The 20748-nt window shown below is 36.3% G+C and overlaps 1 protein-coding gene across 1 annotated transcript in view; it reads right to left on the reverse strand.

Moving 5' to 3' along the window:
• CSMD1 (CUB and Sushi multiple domains 1) overlaps positions 1-20748 on the reverse strand; it is a gene marked incomplete at its 5' end in the record, with an annotated part of 1150904 nt that overhangs the window by 141934 nt on the left and 988222 nt on the right. Inside the window, 4 exons of the mRNA XM_081335496.1 lie at positions 9019-9114; positions 11012-11125; positions 13069-13185; positions 18351-18545. Coding sequence (XP_081191622.1) covers positions 9019-9114; positions 11012-11125; positions 13069-13185; positions 18351-18545 — 522 coding nt within the window. The remainder of the gene's footprint in view (positions 1-9018; positions 9115-11011; positions 11126-13068; positions 13186-18350; positions 18546-20748) is intronic.

Below are 20748 nucleotides of genomic sequence, written 5' to 3' on the forward strand. Positions count from 1 at the left end.
CACTTTATCAAAGAATGAAATGAGATTGCTTTGGCATGATCCGTTTTTGACAAACCCGTGCTGGCTGCTGGTTATAACTTTGTTTGCTTCTAGTTGTTCACAGATCTGTTTTTTGATTATCTTTTCCAGGATCTTCACAGGTATTGATGTTAGACTGATTGGTCTGTAGTTTCCTGGGTCTGTTTTTCCCCCCTTTCTTGAAGATGGGAAACATATCAGCACTTTTCCAATCTTCAAGTACTTCCCAGTGTTCCAGGATTTTTGAAAGATATGGTGCAATGATTCTGAGATAACATCTGCCAGCTCCTTCAGTACTCTGGGATATAATGTGTCGGGTCCTGGTGATTTATATTCATCAAGGTCAGATAGGTGATCTCTTAACATTTTGTTGCTTATTTTAACTTTTGTTTCTAGTTTGTCTTTTGCAGTTGTGTTTTTTTTGGTATGTTGGGCTCTAATTTCTTTTTATGTGAAGACCGATGCAAAGAATGAATTAAGCAGCTCTGCTTTCTCCCTACTGTCTGTTATTTCCTTGCCATCTTCTTCTTTAGTGGACCTACAGTTTCCTTGACATTTTCTTGTTACTAATATGTTGGAAGAATTTTTTTATTACCCTTGATTTCTGTTGAATTCTTTGTTCATTCTGAGCCTTTGCTTTCCTGACTTCATCTTTGCATGTTCTGGCTGTCTGCTGACAAGCAGCCTTAGTTATGTGTCCCTCTTTTCAGTTTTTGTAGTTGTCCTTTTTGTTATTCAGTTTGTCAGAGAGATCTTTGTGCAGCCATGCTGGTTTTTCTTGAATTTCTTGTTTTTCTTTTTTAGTGGTATTGTGCTAGACTGGGCGTTTATGATCGCATTTGTCAGTGTTTCCCATGCTTCTTGAGCTGTTTTCCCCTTCAGGATTTTCATCCATGGAATATTTCCTAGGTTCTCTCTGAGTTTGTTAAAATCAGCTCTTTTGAAGTTTAAGACACTAGTTGAATTATTTTTTATTCCCTGTGTTTGCATTATATTGAATTCCAGTGTGATGTGGTCACTCTAGTTCCCTTCTCTACCTTTTGGATGACAAAGTTGTTGGCTAGATTGGTTAGGAATCTGTTTGATCTCCTGCTCCCTGCAGAGTTGATTTCCCAGTTGATATCTGGATAGTTGAAATTTCCCATTATTACTGTGGTATGCTTCCTACACACATTTGTTAACTGGTTGGCAAAGATTTCATCTATTTTTTCTGATTGGTTGAGTGGCTCATAATACACACCTATGGCAATGTCACTTCCCCCCCCTTTTATATTAACCCATATACATTATGGAGGGATTTTATCTTTGATCATGTCCATTTCTGTAGATATGTAGTGTTCTCTTACATATAGTGCAGACATGTCAAACTCGCCATGTCACGTGATGTCGTGCGACATATCAGAACTTTTTCCCATTGCCAGCAATGGGATGGGTGCGGTTTCTCCGTGACGCTCTGGCCCGCGAGCCAGCAGTTTGACACCCCTGATATAGTGCAACACCCCCTCCTCTTTTTGTAGATCTATTTGTTTTGAACAATTTGTATCCTTCCATCAATACATTCTAGTCATGGGCTTAAAACACTGAACATTAAACATTAAACTTTTTCTAATATTTTCAATAAACTTTTCTGTATACATTAAATATACCAATCACAGCAAAAAGTAAACCAAATCACTGCTCTTATTTCCCAATTAAGGATTTCCCCTACAGGAGTTATGTTTGAGAGAAATAGAAATTTAATATTAGTATACATAGGGTTGCATACCATAGAATAGATAATAAATTACTGGCTGTTAAAATATGGGATGGTAAGGGGTTGCAATCAGAGGTGTGCTTGATACAGCCCAGACTTCAGAATGCTCCATTTTTTTAATCATTTCCTCTCCTATGCTTTGGTGGTAGCTTTGGTGATGGTAGTAGAGTGCTTCTTCTACTACTGTGCACCTCTGAGGTTAAAGAGGTAGAAACAAATTGTTACTGAGCCTACAAGGTGGTAAGAAAAAGGTTGTGATTTATTGCTCATTTAACTTCAGTACTTTGGTTTTGCCCAATCAAGAAAATGTCATGGGAAATCTTTGCAGCTTTTGCTGTTCTGGACATGAAATTTGGCCATCTGTCTGTTGAGATAAATTACAGGTATTTTCGACTTACAATCACAGTTGAGCCCAAAATTTCTGTTTCTAAGCGAGACATTTGTTAAGTGAATTTTGCCTCATTTTGACTTTGCTTGTCAGAAAGTCACATAAGGGGATCACATGACCCTGGGACAATACAACCATCATAAATATGAGTCAGTTGGCAAGTGTCTGAATTTTGAACACATGACCATGGGGATGCTGCAATGGTCGTACATGTGAAAACAGTGATATTACTTTTTTTCAGTGCTGTTGTAACTTTGAATGGTCACTAAATGAACTGCTGTAAGTCAAAGACTACCTGTAATTGCATAAGAAGACAAGACAGCAACAGAACTGGCATATGAATCCATATGAGACTGAGTTGTACATTGCTACATGGCTGACAGTAGACAATGATCAAGTTCAGGCACCATAAAAGGCCTCCAAGCCAAGTTCCCATTAAAGTCTCTTTTAGCAAGCAAAGTGATATGATCAGAAGTTGCTCTCTCATAACCCAATCACTTAGGGAGCTAAATACCCATACAATCCATGTGCAAAAGGACAGAAGAGTCATCAAAAAAGCTATTTAGCAAGTATAACAAGTTTTTAAATACTTCAGTTTTCTACCTCTTGTCTCCAGTGCTTCCATTTAGCATTTAATTATTTTTAATCTTTTACTATATATTCAAATTCAATGATTTTTTAGTTAAAAACCACCATGTTTTCCCCAAATTATGAAAGGAGAACTAAAGAGCCCGTTGACCTCCTGATGTCTAAATTCTCTCAGATCCTGGAACTGGCCCTGACTTGTGCTAACTGCATTCTCTATTATAAAATGACATATGAGTGTCCTGATGGCTTCTACTAGAGGTAATGCAAAAATAAAAATGAACTGCATTTCAACAATCAGCTATGTATTTCTTCTTCTAACACTAAATTATGCTGAAATATTCATTCTGCGATTCAGATTGACCCTGTAGCAGCCACATTGCAGCATATTGGATTGTTACAAACAAGCCACAGTTGCACTAAGCCCTTATTGTTCTGAATATCTAATTCAGACAGAGACAAGATATTAAAAACCATCCTCTTAAGCAACTGTTATTTAATTTTATATAATTTGAGAGGGTAGCCCATGCAATAACTAATGACATTAACAATGCCTCAATCAATCTTTCAATATCATACTGCTTTTTTAGAAAAACAAAAATGTCCATGGAACAGTACAGTACCTCTTAGAATTTTGACAGTTATTCAGAAAATGCTATTGGTCTGAATGTGAAATATATAACTATGTTGCAAAGTCTAGTAATACAGAGAGAGTGAATAATTATAAAACACAAGTTCCCTTGGAAATAATGATCAGTTGGAGAAATTGCTATGGGATTAGTTACTGAGGTTGCTCAGGTTCCATGTTATTTCAGATTGTTGATCAGTTTGTTGATAGCTTGCCTGAAAATTCAACAGCAGAGACTAAAGAAGCATCTAATACATGAACTGCATCCTTCTTTTAAATTCACTCTATCATCATTCAAAAAGAATAGAACTGTGAAAAAGTCAGAAATGGCTGGATGAAATCAAGAATTACTAATAAATCTATACACAGAAATAGAAGAATGCATCCTCCACTCTCCCTTCCAAATATTCCTCCTAAAGCCTATATTTGGCAGTATTCCACAATCCCTTTCATTTTCATTTCTTATAGTCCTGTCATTATGTACTGATCTGATCATATGCAATGATTAAGACTTAAACGATGACCACTGGAAAAGCTAGTTGCCAATGGAAACCAAATCCAACCACCAAGCTCTTCAAGAACTAATGGAAAGACATATTGCAACATTCAGTCACATTTTAGTGAATGTAGCCCTTAGAAAGAAAGACATTATAGAGGAGGCATTAAAATTGAGGATGGTTGATTGCTTTTCACCAGAGCAATGCAAAAAGCATTTTTGTATGGATTCATTCATTAATGTCTTGCACAGTTCTGTTTCTGAAGCAAGTAAGCAAGTCAAGTATAATTATGGAAATGAATGCAGACTATTTCCTTTAAAACACAATTGTACTGAAAATGTGAGGACATTTAACTTTAGCATCACAAAATGTCAATAATGTGGGGTTTTGCAGAGGTGAGCTCATCATTTGTGACACAGCTATTGTTAATCATAATTTTCTGTGCAATGTGATATATATAGAAAAATGCAGCTTTGAGAAAAAGGAAGATAGCTTTTATGATAGAAAATGAAATACATAATAGAGAAAATGGCATTAAAAACCTCCATTATATCAAAATCTAAGGACAGAAATTGAATCTTGTAACAATTCTGCTCAGAATATGCAATCATGTTAGATATAGAGATCTTTTTCTCTTCCTAACCCTCAATCTAATTCTAAACTCTGGTATAGGCAAGCTAGTCTTAAATAGCATTGGATATCAAGTGCATTTTTATAGTAATTATTCTTCATTTTTCAATGCTATGAAACAAAATACATGTCAGTGTAGTGAAAAAGTGAACATAGACTTGAGTCAGGCTGGAAGACTAGGTGATAAATACAAGGACTGAATTTGTAGGCCAGAATAAAAGTGTTCATTCAGAAATGTGGATGTGTCTCTTACAGGTATTTGGAAGTAGCCAGTCCTGGAAAATTTCACAGTAAGATTGAAAATTCCTAAATAGTGGTTGTTTGGTTTCTTATGTATTCTCACGGAAGAACTAAGAGCAAATTTCATTCCATGATATTAACCTTTTTTAAGTTAAAGAACTCTTAAATGCAGATCAATCAGCCACTTTGCTGCATTGCACTGTTTGCTGGACACTAAGGAAAAAAACAAATAACCAGCAAAAAATACTAAAATCTGCAAATATGATTGTTCTTAATAAAAATACTTTAGACACAAATATGGATTTTAAATTCCTATGCTGAATGCATTTTTAAAATAAAATATTTAGGATAGAAAGTAATGCATCAATGCATTAATAAATAAGTAGCTATGATAGGTGAAAAGAACTAAATTTATGCCCCTTTGCCCTACATTTCTGTTATACCAGCAGAATCCCAGTCACCTATAGTCACAATATTATATTGTATTCCAACTGGATACAACTTATTTCCAAGAAAATTACCATGGATTTTAGCCTTAGGCTGCAATCCAAACATATGTATTAAGTTAAAATTTTCACTGAAGAAACTTTTGTAAAGAGATATCCATACAGTTTTGATTTAAGGAATTGGATCTGATAGACAGAGTGCCTGAAGAACTATGGACAGAGGTTCGCAACATTGTACAACAGGTAGCAACCAAAACCATCCCAAAGAAAAAGAAATGCAAGAAAGCAAAATGGCTGTCTGAGGAAGCTTTGCAAATAGCTGAGGAAAGGAGGGAAGCGAAAGGCAAGGGAGAAAAAGAAAGATATGCCCAATTAAATGCAGAATTCCAAAGAATAGCTAGAAGAGATAAGAATGCCTTCTTAAATGAACAATGCAAAGAAATAGAAGAAAACAATAGAATAGGGAGGACCAGAGATCTTTTCAAGAAAATTGGAGAGATGAAAGGAACGTTTCATGCAAAAATGGGCATGATAAAGGACCAAAATGGCAGGGACCTAACAGAGGCAGAAGAGATTAAGAAGAGGTGGCAAAATTACACAGAAGAACTATACAAGAATGAGCTTAACGTCCCTGATAATCACAATGAGGTGGTCACTGACCTCGAGCCAGACATCCTAGAATGTGAAGTGAAGTGGGCCTTAGAAAAGCTGAGCAACAACAAAGCTAGTGGAGGTGACAGTATTCCAGCTGAGCTATTCAAAATCTTAAAAGACAGTGCAGTAAAAGTGCTACACTCAATTTGCCAGCAAATTTGGAAAACTCAACAGTGGCCACAGGATTGGAAAAGATCAGTTTACATTCCAATTCCAAAGAAAGGCAGTGCCAAAGAATGTTCAAACTATCGCACCATTGCACTCATTTCTCATGCTAGTAAAGTTATGCTTAAAATCCTACAAGCTAGACTTCAGCAGTATGTGGATCGAGAACTACCAGAAGTACAGGCAGGATTTCGAAGAGGCAGAGGAACTAGAGATCAAATTGCTAACTTACGCTGGATCATGGAGAAAGCTAGAGAGTTCCAGAAAAACATCTACTTCTGCTTCATTGACTATGCTAAAGCCTTTGATTGTGTGGATCATAACAAACTCTGGCAAGTCCTTAAAGAGATGGGCATACCAGACCATCTTATTTGTCTCTTGAGAAATCTATATGCGGGCCAAGAAGCAACAGTGAGAACTGGACACGGAACCACTGATTGGTTCAAAATTGGGAAAGGAGTCCGGCAAGGCTGTATACTGTCGCCTTGCCTGTTTAACTTATATGCAGAGCACATCATGAGAAAGGCAGGGCTAGATGAATCAAAAGTTGGAATTAAGATTGCCGGAAGAAACATCAACAACCTGAGATATGCAGATGATACCACTCTAATGGCAGAAAGTGAAGAAGAACTAAAGAGCCTCTTGTTGCGAGTGAAGAAGGAGAGTGCAAAACTTGGATTGAAATTAAACATTAAGAAAACCAAGATCATGGCATCTGGCCCTCTCAATTCCTGGCAAATAGATGGGGAAGAAATGGAGGTAGTGACAGATTTTATTTTCCTGGGCTCCAAGATCACTGCAGATGGGGACTGTAGCCAAGAAATTAAAAGACGCTTGCTCCTCGGGAGGAAAGCCATGGCAAATCTAGACAGCACACTAAAAAGCAGAGACATCACCCTGTCAACAAAAGTGCGTATAGTCAAGGCTATGGTCTTCCCAGTTGCAATGTATGGCAGTGAAAGCTGGACCATAAGAAAGGCTGAGCGCCAAAGAATTGAAGCCTTTGAACTATGGTGCTGGAGAAGACTCCTGCGAGTTACTTGGACTGCAAGGCGATCAAACCGGTCAGTCCTAGAGGAGATCAACCCTGACTGCTCTTTAGAAGGCCAGATCCTGAAGCTAAAACTCAAATACTTTGGCCACCTAATGAGAAGGAAGGACTCACTGGAGAAGAGCCTAATGCTGGGAAAGATTGAGGGCACTAGAAGAAGGGGACGACAGAGAATGAGGTGGCTGGATGGAGTCACTGAAGCAGTAGGCGTGAGCTTAAATGGACTCCAGAAGATAGTAGAGGACAGGAAGGCCTGGAGGAACATTGTCCATAGGGTCGCGATGGGTCGGACACGACTTCGCAACTAACAACAACAACAACAGTTTTGTATTGCTAATAACCTCAGCCTGACCTAGGCTGAATATATTCAAATTAGATCTTCCATCCAGGAACAAAATTAATGCCTATTTAAATAGAATTTTCATTAACTTCACTGATATTTTGCTAAAGTAACAGTACTGTAACTCTTCTTACAGAAAGTATTACAAAATAAGAGTCATGTTCTGCTTACCCATGATACTTTAGAAATAACAAGAACATAAATATTACTTCTATAAGTATTTCTAATTTGGGGCATAATTCCAGAGCTCATAGGAAATATAACACTATTTTGCATAGCTCGAGAGGTCAGAAAGCCACTTTTTCTTTGTTTTGTATGTTGAAAAAAATCAAGGAGTTGGAGAAATCAGCCATCCCATTGTCCAAAAGATAGAAATGGACACTCATCAAATGTCTTCTGCCTTCCGAGAGCATCAGAGAACTATTACAAGTTGAATTTAACAAACATTGGGTTTGGATTACCTATGTATATTCTCTGAACTTTGCATCTGCTATCTCCTTTGGGCATTAATCTTTTCCACATTAGTGTTCTACATGTGTTGCTCAGTTAATGAGTTCAGAATCTTTAAGTCAGAAACTAAGTTGTGAGTTATCCATCATGTGAGATATTACCCCCCGTAGATAGGGCTCGCAACTTGGGTGTCCTCCTAGATTCAAAGCTCTCCTTGGATGATCATATAGGAGCTGTGACTAGGGGCCTTCACCCAGGTTCGCCTGGTGCGTCAGTTGCAGCCCTATCTAGACCGGGATGCCTTGCGCACAGTCACTCATGCACTTGTGACCTCCCGTTTGGACTACTGTAATGCTCTCTACATGGGGCTGCCCTTGAGAACTACTCGGAGGCTCCAGCTGGTGCAGAATGCAGCCGCGTGAGTGGTGGTGGGGGCTTCCCGATACTCCCATGTAACACCTATACTCCGTGAGCTGCATTGGCTTCCGGTTGCCCTCCGGGTAAGATTCAAGGTACTGGTTACGACCTATAAAGCCCTAAATGGCATGGGTCCGGGTTACTTACGGGAGCACCTGCTGCCGGCATCAACTTCCCTTCGTCCAGTGCGCTCCCACAGAGAGGGCCTCCTTAGGGTGCCGTCGGTCAAAGAGTGTCGACTGGCGGCTCCCAGGGGGAGGGCGTTCTCTGTGGGCGCGCCAGACCTTTGGAACCGTTTACCGGTGGAGCTCCGGACGGCTCCCGACCTTCGCTCCTTCCGACGTGACCTAAAAACATATTTATTTGAACAAGCCGGCCTGGTCTGATGGGTTTAGGGGTATTTTAACATTTTTGTATTAATTTATTGAATTGGGCCGTTGTATTTAATATTTTTTTAATTTTTATATATTGTATTTTATTGTATTGCCCTGTACACCGCCCTGAGTCCTTCGGGAGAAGGGCGGTATAAAAATTAAATTAAATGAAATAAATGAAATGAAATGTAATCTTTCATAGATTTCTCACATCACATTTTAATTATTCTGGTCTCATAGATCCCAAAAACAAGAAATATAGCTTCTGAGATAAGGTTACAAGACATTACAGATCTTATTGCATTTTCCATTCCAAAATGGCATAATAATCATACTTTGTGACACAGCCAAACCTAAGAAAGAAGAAAGGAAAGAAAAATACCTTGATAGACAAAATGAAAGCCCCTTGCAGATGCTCCACTCTTGGCACTAAACCTCAAGAGAATCTGATTGGATGTAGCTAAAGGTAGGGTCTCTCCTATATATGAAAAAAGGAAAGTCAGGGATGGGAGCATAAACAAAATAAATATAAACCTATTTCTGCATATGTAGACATGAAACATCGTGGAAGGAAGGAAGGAAATGCCACAGAAGTCATAATTATACAATTTATGTCTTAATGATATCTAATTTCCATTATAACTTTTATGCATGTTGAACAGAACTTTATGAATCGGCATTTGATTCAGAAATATTTATTTTCTTTAAATTTATTTCTCCTTCACCAGTGAGGTTATTTGGTCTTAGCTCTATTATAAATTACAGCAACATTTGCTTATTTATTAATTCGTTCATATCCTGCCTTTATTATTTTTTATAAATAATTCAAACCAGCAAACATATCCAACACATCTTCCTCCTCTTTTCCCCACAACAGCAACAACCTGAGTGGTGGGCTGGGCTAAGAGAGAATGAGGTCACCCAGGTGGATTTCATAGCTAAGGTCATATTGGAAGTCATGGTCTTCTGCTTTCTAGCCTGGTGGCTTAATCACTAGATCAGACTGGTACTCAAAGTGGCAAAAAAGCTCCTGTTCTCTGCTTCATGTTTGCCCTGGCCTTATTTATGACACTTTATATCATTTCTTTTCTCAATCAAATTTCCTTTCATTTCACCCAGGTATCAGGTAAATTCTGTGGCCACTGATAAGGCATTATTCCCCATTTTCAATGTTTTATTCCTGAAGAGGTTTTAGAGCTCTGAAAAACTTGAGTGAAATTCATCTATGTTTATTTATTGACAGAAGAATCACACTGGTAGAATCAATGGCCAGTGGCAGATTCCTTATACCCATTTCATAGACCTTGATCTGAAAGACTAGAGACCTGCTGGAACAGATTTGGAGTGCACTGGAGAAGAGGCAGCAGAAGACTTACTAAATAAGACCTACTAAGATAAAATATCTTAGATTCCCCAAGCTTACTGATAGCTTGTTTGGAAGTTAGCACACACCTTTTAACATTAGGAACAGAGGGAACGATTGCACAAATACTTTTTATTAGCAACACAATAATGAATCAAGGTTAATAATTTGCTGGGATGAAACTTGTGACTAATCCTTGATTATCAAGTATTAATTATCACAAAATATTAATTATTATTTATTGATTCTAATAATACATTTGATAATTAATTAATAATTAGACACATATCATCCTTAATTTATACTGATAATACTCAATGAAACTGGCTAAATATGGTTAAGAAATTATTGGCTTTTCATGTAATCTGATATTAAATAAAATTTAGTAACAAGTGATGAAAGAAATCCCCCAAATAATCAGAGAAGGGAAAGTGACTGTAAAATAGTAGAATCAATGTCATTGCTTATGAATGAAATGGGTATTTATATGTCTATAGCCTGTCGATCAGAAGGTCGGCAGTTTGGCGGGTCGAATCCCGAGTGCCGCATAACAGAGTGAGCGCCTGTTACTCGTCCCAGCTTCTGCCAACCTAGCAGTTCGAAAGCACGTAAAAATGCAAGTAGAAAAATAGGGACCACTCCGGTGGGAAGGTAACAGCGTTCCGTGCGCCTTTGGCGTCTAGTCATGCCGGCCACATGACCACGGAGACGTCCTCGGACAAGCGCTGGCTCTTCGGCTTTGAAACGGAGATGAGCACCGGCCCCTAGAGTCGGAAACAACTAGCACGCGTGTGCGGGGGAACCTTTACCTTTACCTTTTACGCATAAAAATTACTTTCTGCCCATTTTCAAAAGAAGTGTTAATATCTGGTGCAACATTTGCATTGCCTAATAAAATACTCTGAAAATATGCAAACAAGGGCACATTCCGTTTTGCTGATTTGAAACTTTACACTTATGAAACTAAGTTAGTTTTGGTGTTATTTATGTATTTTTTAAGAGTACTAGTTACCTGAATGAGATCCAGAAAGTGAACTCAGAAGTCTAGCTTGAGGATGTTCTCCATCAAATAATTCTACTACATCATTCAGAGCTGTTTGGAAATAGGCAAATTGTCCAAACACAACTATAAAACATGAGTAAAAAAAGGAAATATTAATTATTTTCAAAACAAATTACATTAGATCTACAATCAGTGAAAATTATTTTTCCCGTAAACATCTAGCGGATTCTATTTCATCTCTATTTCTTTTAATATTTTCAGGGATAAATACAAGTTTGATTTTGTTTGATGTTGTGCATCTTATTGTACAGCTGGAGTTTTACTCTCTATGAGGTGTCTTATTTGCACGCCACAAATAATTATTAATTTATGACCACTAACTCAATCACTATCTAAATATTGACATTTCTAGAAAAGAATTAACAAGACACTTCTAAAAATGTGATAAAGGATAAAAATTGCTGACATTGTGACCTGCATTTTGGAAATATGCGATAATTTCACTGCAATGTTTTTTTTAAGTTTTATGTCTCTGTTTTACTTGGTTACGTTTGTATCTGAAGTCACAAAGTGGCAGGAAAAATATTAATAAAAATAGGGCTGTTATTATATTCTCCCTGAAGCTTTGCAGTGGTGCTGGTTATTCTGAAGTTTTGTTTTATTTATTTTTTGGGGGGAAAATACAAAAAATATGTCAGAAATGCAGTTGTATTTTAAATGTTAACAAGCTCATGCAATAAATAATAGTTTCACTGTCTCCTGGCTATTTCAAGAACTAGGGCATATTTACTGGCTTTCTGGACAAACTAGAAATCTACATGCTACTTTAAAGGTCACCCGATACATCAGTCCCAATTGTTCCTAACCTATGACTGGTGGCTCACAAAGCTATTACAAATAGTCTCTAGTGCATGAGCATATATTTGACTATATTTGACTATATATAGAGAGAGCTGGCTCTTCGGCTTTGAAACGGAGATGAGCACCGGCCCCTAGAGTTGGAAACGACTAGCACGCATGTGCGAGAGAACCTTTACCTTTTATATAGAGCTATATGTTTATATGTGTGTATCTAAAATCTGTAAGATTTCAGATGAAACACCAAATTCTGATAAGATTCCCAAACCTTGTGAGATTTTGGCTGATTTAATTAAAAGTTTTAATTATTTTTATTTAGATTTGAGTTCTTGCCGGCACCATGCGAAGGGGAAGGATGTCAGATGAATTGCTACACCTTATGATTCCTAATGGTGCTATATTGCCAGTATTCAATTGATGTGGTAGATCTTAAATTCTACCTTGATGACAAAATAGTGAAGATAAACACCATCCAATATTCTGTCATATGATCTCCAAAACATAGCCAAATCTGGGGAAAGAACCAGCAAAGGCAGATCATCACTGCTCATGCCAAGTGCTGACTCAGTGAAGTAATTTTGCCTTCCCGCCTCTGACTCTCCCTATCCTGAAGGGAATGGGGAACGACTTCCTTATATCAGAGCTAGAGTATTGGCAAGACCTTTTCTACCACTTACTGTCCAAATATAGCCATGGTGAGGAGTGAATGCTGCCTCTCAAATGTGAATTGTATCATTTATTTACTTCATAACCAATTCTGGCAGTCACCATATCTACTATGTAGGAAAGAGCCTTCTCTTGAAGGGCTCCTTGGCAGTGGACTTCCAAGTGCCTAGGAAGTAAAATTTCACCTTCATCCACTTGATGTTCAGGAATATATGATGAAAATACGTATCTTCTCTCAAACCTTAATTTCTTTCAGCATTCTACTTTAATTCTGATTTTAAGTGCATGTTAGCACATATTTTGCTTTATCTCTATAGGCTACTCTGTGGGGGGGGGGAAGAAATGCAGGCTGAAATCTAATAAGTCAATAAGCAAATAATAAAACAAATGAGATGTTTAAATTCATAAACAACAATGATCTTTAGCTAATTCAGTCCTAGGATGCTGAGGTGTTATTACTGAAACTTTGTTAAGCAAATTGTATACAAAGGATACCACCAAGAATTAATAACAATAAAGACTTAGTGAAAAGTCAGACTTACCAAATTCTTTAGGAACTGTAATTGAATATTGACAAGTCACTCCAGTAGTGTAGTTCTGAGGATAATTTGGTGATAAAACTACTCCATCTGATCCAGTATACTGGCCTCCACAGGGAGCTGAGAAAGAATATGTGTAAATACAGGAAAAAATGATAAAATTAATGAGTTGTAATTAGAAATAAAAATATAGTACCTTTTCTTGTAATATATAAATACATTGTATTACAATTGCAATAGAATTCCAGAGAAGCTAACACTGAAATAAGTATTTGGGGATAATTACTTTTTAGAAAATGTGCTTACACTGATATCTTGGTATCTCTTAAATGTGCCATTTAAATTACACCTTGTTTTTCTCAAATATGTTTCATGGCTATTCCCTTTAATGATGAAAGGATGATCCTAAAAGTTTCCATTTGCCTTCAGTCTGCTCACTGCACAATTAATGTATCAATATTATATAATAATACAAGTTAAAAATATGGTTAATATCACAACTGATCATGTTTTATGTTGTTTTATTCTCCATGATTATTGTGCTGAAATGTAAATTTATAAACAAAAGAAGTAAATTTGTGACACAAATTAGATAACTGCCCTATTTTAGCAACCACTCTGTTAGTATATCCGTCACTTGGCACCTGCAAATACTGACAGTTTTGGCACAGTCATGCAGCATGATTAAATTTCTTTCTGCCAAGAGTTAAATTGCACTTCACATTGCCATTGTGATCAACAGCATCTTGATCCCCTTTAAAAACAGTAATTGAGCGAGATGTTTTCCTTAAATATTGGCATTCCCATCCACCATCTCCTATACCAAACAAAAGGTATTTACTCCATGGAGCAAATTCCGTGGGAGGTGAAATCTTCAAGGAACCGAGGAATTTATGCCAATATAACATTTCCTCTTTTTATTGCACTAGGTGAACAGCCTACTGCCAGTGGAATTAAGATGGCCCTGAAAAAGAGTGCAATTTGTTTGAATTTTCCCAACAATGTATAGCTGTTTTCCTCTTTCTATACTTTAAATTCACTATCAAACTTGCTGTTACCCTATAGCCAGCCAAGAGTCAGTTCCTTAACACTTGGAGATAATAGGCTCAAACTAATGATTAAATCTCCCGTTGTTTTTATTCAATTATAACATTTCATGAGAAAGTTTGGGTCAGAACTCAGATCAGTAAATTGGAAACAGCTAATGTGAAGAATGTTTATTTGGAAAACTAAAGCTATGTGCCTTCCATTGACATCTGACCTTCCATCTATAAATGATTGCAACTTAAAACAAAATAAAAACTCTTTAAGCAAAACACAGGTAGTCCTCAACTTACAACCATTTGTTTAGTGAGCATTCGAAGTTACAACTCTGGGAAAAGTGACTTATGATCTTTTTTCACACAACCACTATAGCATCCCCATGGTCACATGATCAAAATGTGGATGCTTGGCAACTAGCATGTACTGATAATGATTGCAGTGTCCCAGGATCATGTGATCACCTTTTGCAACCTTCTGACAAGCAAAGTCAATGGGAAAGCCAGATTACTTTAACAACTATGTTACCAACTTAACAACTGCTGTTATTCACTTAATAACTGTTTAGTTTTAGTTTTAGTTTTATTGAATTTTTATACCGCCCTTCTCCCGAAGGACTCAGGGCAGTGAACAGGGCAAATAAATAGAAATACAAAAGTTAAAAAAGGATTAAATTATTGCCCGATTAAAACAATCAAAATATAAAAAACATTAAAACCCTAACATTCCCCCATCAGGCCAGGCCAGCTTGTTCGAATAGATGGGTCTTTAACCCGCGCCAGAAGGAGCGAAGATCCGGTGCCATCTGGAGCTCAACCGGCAATTGATTCCATAAAGCTGGGGCACCCACAGAAAAGGCCCTCCCCCTGGGGGCCACCAGCCGGCATTCTCTGACTGGAGGCACCCTGAGGAGGCCCTCTCTGTGGGAATGCACAGGGCGGAGGGGAGTCGACGCCGGCAGCAGGTGGTCCCCGAGGTATTCCGGACCCATGCCATGTAAGGACTTAAAAACCATCACCAAGACCTTGAACCTCACCCTGTGGCAAGAAAGGTCATAAATGGGGCAAAACTCACTTAACAACTGTCCTGCTTACTGACAGAAATTTGGGGGTTGGTCATAAATTGAGGAATACCTGTAGGCAAATCAATTTGTTCTGGAGGGAAGCCTGCCTAATTCAAAAGTAGTATATATAAATATTTTATATTGGATTCCTTTAAGATATATGAAATTTCAGATAAAGTTTGTGTTAGAGAGTTCCTAAGCAATTCTGGGGGAAAAAATCTTGTTTATCTACTCCCTAGTATTACTATGCCACATGGTATTTCTATAGTATTATAGGAAGTATATTCCATAAACCACAGTCAAAACTGATAGATAAAAAAACTGAGATCTTCTCAAATGATCTGAGGGATCACACGGAATCTCTGAACGTTGAAAGACCATACTGAGAGGTCTTATTTTGCTATCATTCCTAGACTTTTAAGTTGGGCTAATTGAGACATCTTCCTTGAATTTGTCTCTTTTCATAGATAGGCTGAAAATTTCAACTGAGTATGTCACAAACTGTAATTTAAAGAAACGTAATACAAAATAGTTTGATATATTTTTTTCTTAAATTATACAGCGGCTGCTCCTCACTAAGTTGCTTCAACTTTTATGGGGTAAAAATCAGTGTGAAATAGAAATCTTGCAATTCTTTGGATCTATGTGCCGTCTGTAGCCTTATAAGTCAGTTTAGATTTCTAAACCCAGTTACATATTTCAGTCCTGGAAATCTTCATAGAAGATTCAAACTTTAGATTTTGAAGAGGGCATTAATACCTTGTACTAATTTGTTTGGGAATCCACCATCAGCTAAGTGGGGAATATTTTTGTGCTACAAATATGTACTTTTTGTCAAATGATCACATAAGTCAATACTGCTTTATTACAACACATTTTTCTGTTAGCATCAGATGTTAAAATGTGGGAAAACATGGGCATATATTATTTATGCTTCCATGTAGCTTGGTAAAATATAAGAATAAGAGTTGTAAGTAACAACATCATTTAAAGCAGGGGTCTTCAAACTTGGCCCTTTTATGACTTGTGAACTTCAACTACCAGAATTCCTCAGCCAGTGTGAGTCTTTTTGCAGCCAAAACATTTCCCAAGAACTGTACATTCCTTTAGTTTTGAAGGCTTTCTGGCTGAATGGATGATTCAATGAACAGATAGCGAAAATATGATTTTCACTGATGTCCTTCTCTCTTCTGTAGTCATATCCTTGCCATGCCAAAAGATCTCTCAATTTCCTATGGCACACTCTGTGTGTGTGTAGAATAGAGAATCAGCAAAATAAATCTCTCAACCCATTTTCCACTCATAGAAACATTCGCTGAAACAAAACATTCTGAACAGAGTTTGAGTCAGTCTCAAATAACTATTTTCTCTTTGTATTTTAAATATGGATTGGTTTCATATCGAAAATCTAAGTATCATGATACTGGATATAAGTAGTGATTTATATTATTTTAATAACTAGGCATCTATTTCTAATTTTTAACCTACAGTACTATCTATTCTAATAGTATTGTTCTAATACCTTAATATAAAGATAGCAAAATGAAGCTATCTGCTAGCTTTGAGTAATTATTTTCCATATTTTAAACTGCATTAATATTTTATAATACTTATTAATGTTTCATCCTCAGTGTTACTATGTTCATTTTTGTTAATATAAGTAATAAAAGACCTTTGAATGAAAGACACTCAACAGCAATGGAAAGGATTTTAACATGACACTTCTGGTTCTATTAGCCTTAAAGCAATTCATATACAAAGTTTCAAAACTCTTATATACCCAATAATAATTCAGCTCCAGGAAAGCCCATAAAACTGGAATATTTTCCTAAAATATGACATTAACCCAAGGGTAGCATCTCAGAGGAAAAACTGCTGGACAATCCTCCTAATTCTTATACTACAGGAGTAGCAACTTCTTTTGTGGCTGCAGTGAGGCACTTTTTGTGGTTGATTTTTCAGACTGAGGTGAGGCATTTTTGCCCATATCCCAAATCCATTCTACAAGACCATAAAACTATTTAAATGGAGCAACATTCTGTTTGTACTGATCCCTTAAATAAATTATCTACATGACACAATATTTAGGTATCTAACATAGGAAGCTTCAAGTCCAAATCACAGAGGCTTTGGATGAACTGTTTTCAAGATCTAAGTACCATGCTAGGGACAGTTCCTCTATGGGCTTACAACACTGACTTGACATAGGATGCTATCTTACAATTGATCATATTATTGTTCACCTTATCCAAAGTTCTCTAAGTTCTTACTATTATCAAGACGTCTCTGGTATTATAATACTGAATCTACAAATGTCTACATCTATAACATACACTGCATTTAGAAAGTATTTAGACCACCTTCGCTTTGATTAAGTTTGTTATATACAGTGCATTCAGAATGTAACAAACAAAATGTTTTGTTTGTTACTTTCTGAATGCACTGTATCAGTGGTGGGATTCAAATATGTGAACAACTGGTTCTCTGTGTGGATGCTGCTTCTGGAAGTCCGTTCTGGGCCTGGGCAACAAAAAATTAGCTACCGGTTCTGCTGAAGTGGTCCAAACTGGCTGAATCCCACCACTGCACTGTACATTCCTTAGATATAAAATGGGCCTAATGAAATTCTCAAGGTTTTTTTAAATTAATAAAAAAAGGAAACTGATGATTTTTCCAGATTATTCCATGCACATATTTTACTGCAAGCCCTCCTATTATTCTCCTCTCCCATCAAAACCTCTGTATTTTCCCACCAGGCTCAAGGTTGACTCAGCCTTCCATCCTTCCGAGGTAGGTAAAATGAGGACCCAGATTGTTGGGGGCAATAAGCTGACTTTGTAATAATGCTGCTTGGGGTGTGTGTGAAAGCCCTAATAAGCAGGCATATACATAGAATGAAGGCTACTGCTAAGCTTGTAAGCCGCCCTGAGTCTTTGGAGAAGGGCGGGATATAAATGGAATTAAAATTAATTAAATTAAATTAAATTAAATTTTAAATGGCAATAGTAGACATGGGAGCTAAAATAAATAAGAAGGGAAACAAGAGTTTTTCCTTCTCTTTCTTATCATTTGTCCTACCACACCAACAGAATATTGTCAAAATGCCAAAATAGAAGGAACAATGAGAATAGTTGTACTAATACAATTTCTCATAACTTCCTTCCCCAGGATTCATACATACCACTACAAGATGGCAAGACTCTGTTCCACGCAGGTTTTCCATCAACACCAATCACACAAGTGATAGTAGAAGGATCAATAATCTTGTAACCTGAATCACACTGATAAGTAATACTTGACCCAAGTTTAAAGTCTGTTCCAATTCTGGTTCCATTCATTATGTTGCCGGGGTCAAAACAAGCTTCCCGTGGTTTTTCTAATGAAAAAGAGAAAGAGGGTTAAGACTTTCTTCAAAATAAAATAGAGGAATCAAGTTGAATCAATATAATGCACTCCAGAATGATAAAGGTTACTAACAGTTTTCTTAATTCCTATCTCACTTTCATCTAGCTGAGTAAGTTTGTCTGTCCATCCATCCATCCATCTTTTTCTTCCCCCAGTAAATTTGGATTATTAGAATTTAATCTGATATTACTATTACAACTGCACATAAAGACAATATTGCTTATGAAGATACATTTCAGACAAATTTTCAGTTATGATTTGGGGTCTGAAATTGCTTTGGTCATCTTAGTCAGCTGAACTAGATGAAAAACTAGAAGACTTAACAGTTTTCTTGGATCTATCATATTTTTCAACATCACCAACTATAACATCCTTTGAGTAACCAATCATAAAATGATCTGAAAGCTTTTAATGAATATAATATTTGTAAATATTTGCAAGTAATTTTTCTACAGGAAAAAAAATAGCTTGCATGTTTAGTTACTGCTAATATTCAGTATACATTTCCTGATAGTTAAGTCCCATTGAACCTGATGGGACTGTCTTTTGAGTACATAGTATAGGTTATTATTCCAATAGAAATTACAATTTTCATAAGTCAAGATTATAAAAATGCCTGCATGTATGTTTAGCAGTATCTGTAGAATAGCCACTTTTTGAAAGCTTCATGATTAAATATCAATAAAGATGGCAATATATTTGTTCATTTCTACAATGCTAAAGCAAACAAACAAATTTGTTTGGGGTGGCCTTTTAAAAATGCTTTTTTGTCATGAACATTTTATTTATTTTTATTTGCAACACATTAGGATTTTGCTGCTTAGGGGAAAAATTGTGCTGCTTAGAAAAAAAATCTTGTGAATTCTAAGCAATATAGTAATTTAAGCAAAACTAAATAAATTAGCCAATGAGCTAAGCAAAATTGCACTATGGAGCATTCTTATGGCAAAAAATCAAATAGCATTATATAATTGCACATATTATAAGTAGCAATGAATATCTGTCAGAAAACAAAATATATGCTGCTCAAAAAAATAAAGGGAACACTTAAACAACACAATGTACTGTATTTAACAGTAGGATGTCTTATTTTCTGTTCCCTTTTTTTTGAGCAGTATATTTTATATAGTGGAAAAACTCACTTTATATTAAATGAAAAGTATATGCACTCCTTAAACAATTTGTGCCCAAATTGCAGATATGAGTATATTATATATCCATAAATATTAAAATAACTCTCAGTTAATATGCAAGGCCTTGCTTTGCCTTTAAACATCTTTTATCCTACCTGTATGTAATTTGACTAATTCTTTAGAGAATCACACATCTTTTTGAAACCAGTGGGATGTTTATAGTTTGTTGCTTTTCAAAACTGGTTTGAAACTGAGAATTTCTCTCCCCTCTCTGTCCCCTATTTGTATGCAGATGGGAAAAAGTAAATATTTGGGAAACTAGGAGAATGTCTAAAGAAATTATATCATTCAAATGGAAAATTTAAAGAAAACAGCAGTCGAAGACTGGACTGAACCTAAGAGCAAATCAATCATGGTGAAACAGTTAACTTTCATTCACTGAGAAACCAAGTTAAGAGCAAGCCTGATTACTATAAAAAGAAAAGACCAAAGGACACAACCAGCTTGCCCAAAAGGAAGGGTCAAATTCTTTATTAGGCAGGGCAGACTAAAAACTAAATAAAAGTTTTGAAGCTTGTTCTATAAATAATGCTAGTCTGTGAATAAGCAGAGATCTAGAAATGCAGTTTGGTATTAGCTTTCAAATTCCTTCAATAAATATTATTTATTCTCAGTTCTTGGATTTTCTTGTGAGCTATCTAAATGGTTTCAGCCTAGCCTCCAGATCAAACTTGAAAGTAGTTACAGAAAAACATTAACCATTTCTAAATCAACATTAAAATAAGTGTAAATGTAATGTAGGGTCATTAAACTATGAAGAATAATAGAGAGCCCCATTTATATTATTTATAAATAAGCTGGTTGCAACACTTTCGATATAAAACACATTTTTGTAATGTTTGAGACTACTAATTTATAAAATATATGCAGTACAATTAAGCTAAGAATAATTTATAAAATCAGTCCAATATAACTAAGATAAGATTTTTTTTCTGAACATAGTAGATGACCATTTTAATGATGTTATCTTTGAGCACTATT

Source organism: Vipera berus (genome assembly GCF_964194415.1).
Source record: "Vipera berus genome assembly, chromosome: 1".
Taxonomy (NCBI): Eukaryota; Metazoa; Chordata; class Lepidosauria; order Squamata; family Viperidae; genus Vipera; species Vipera berus.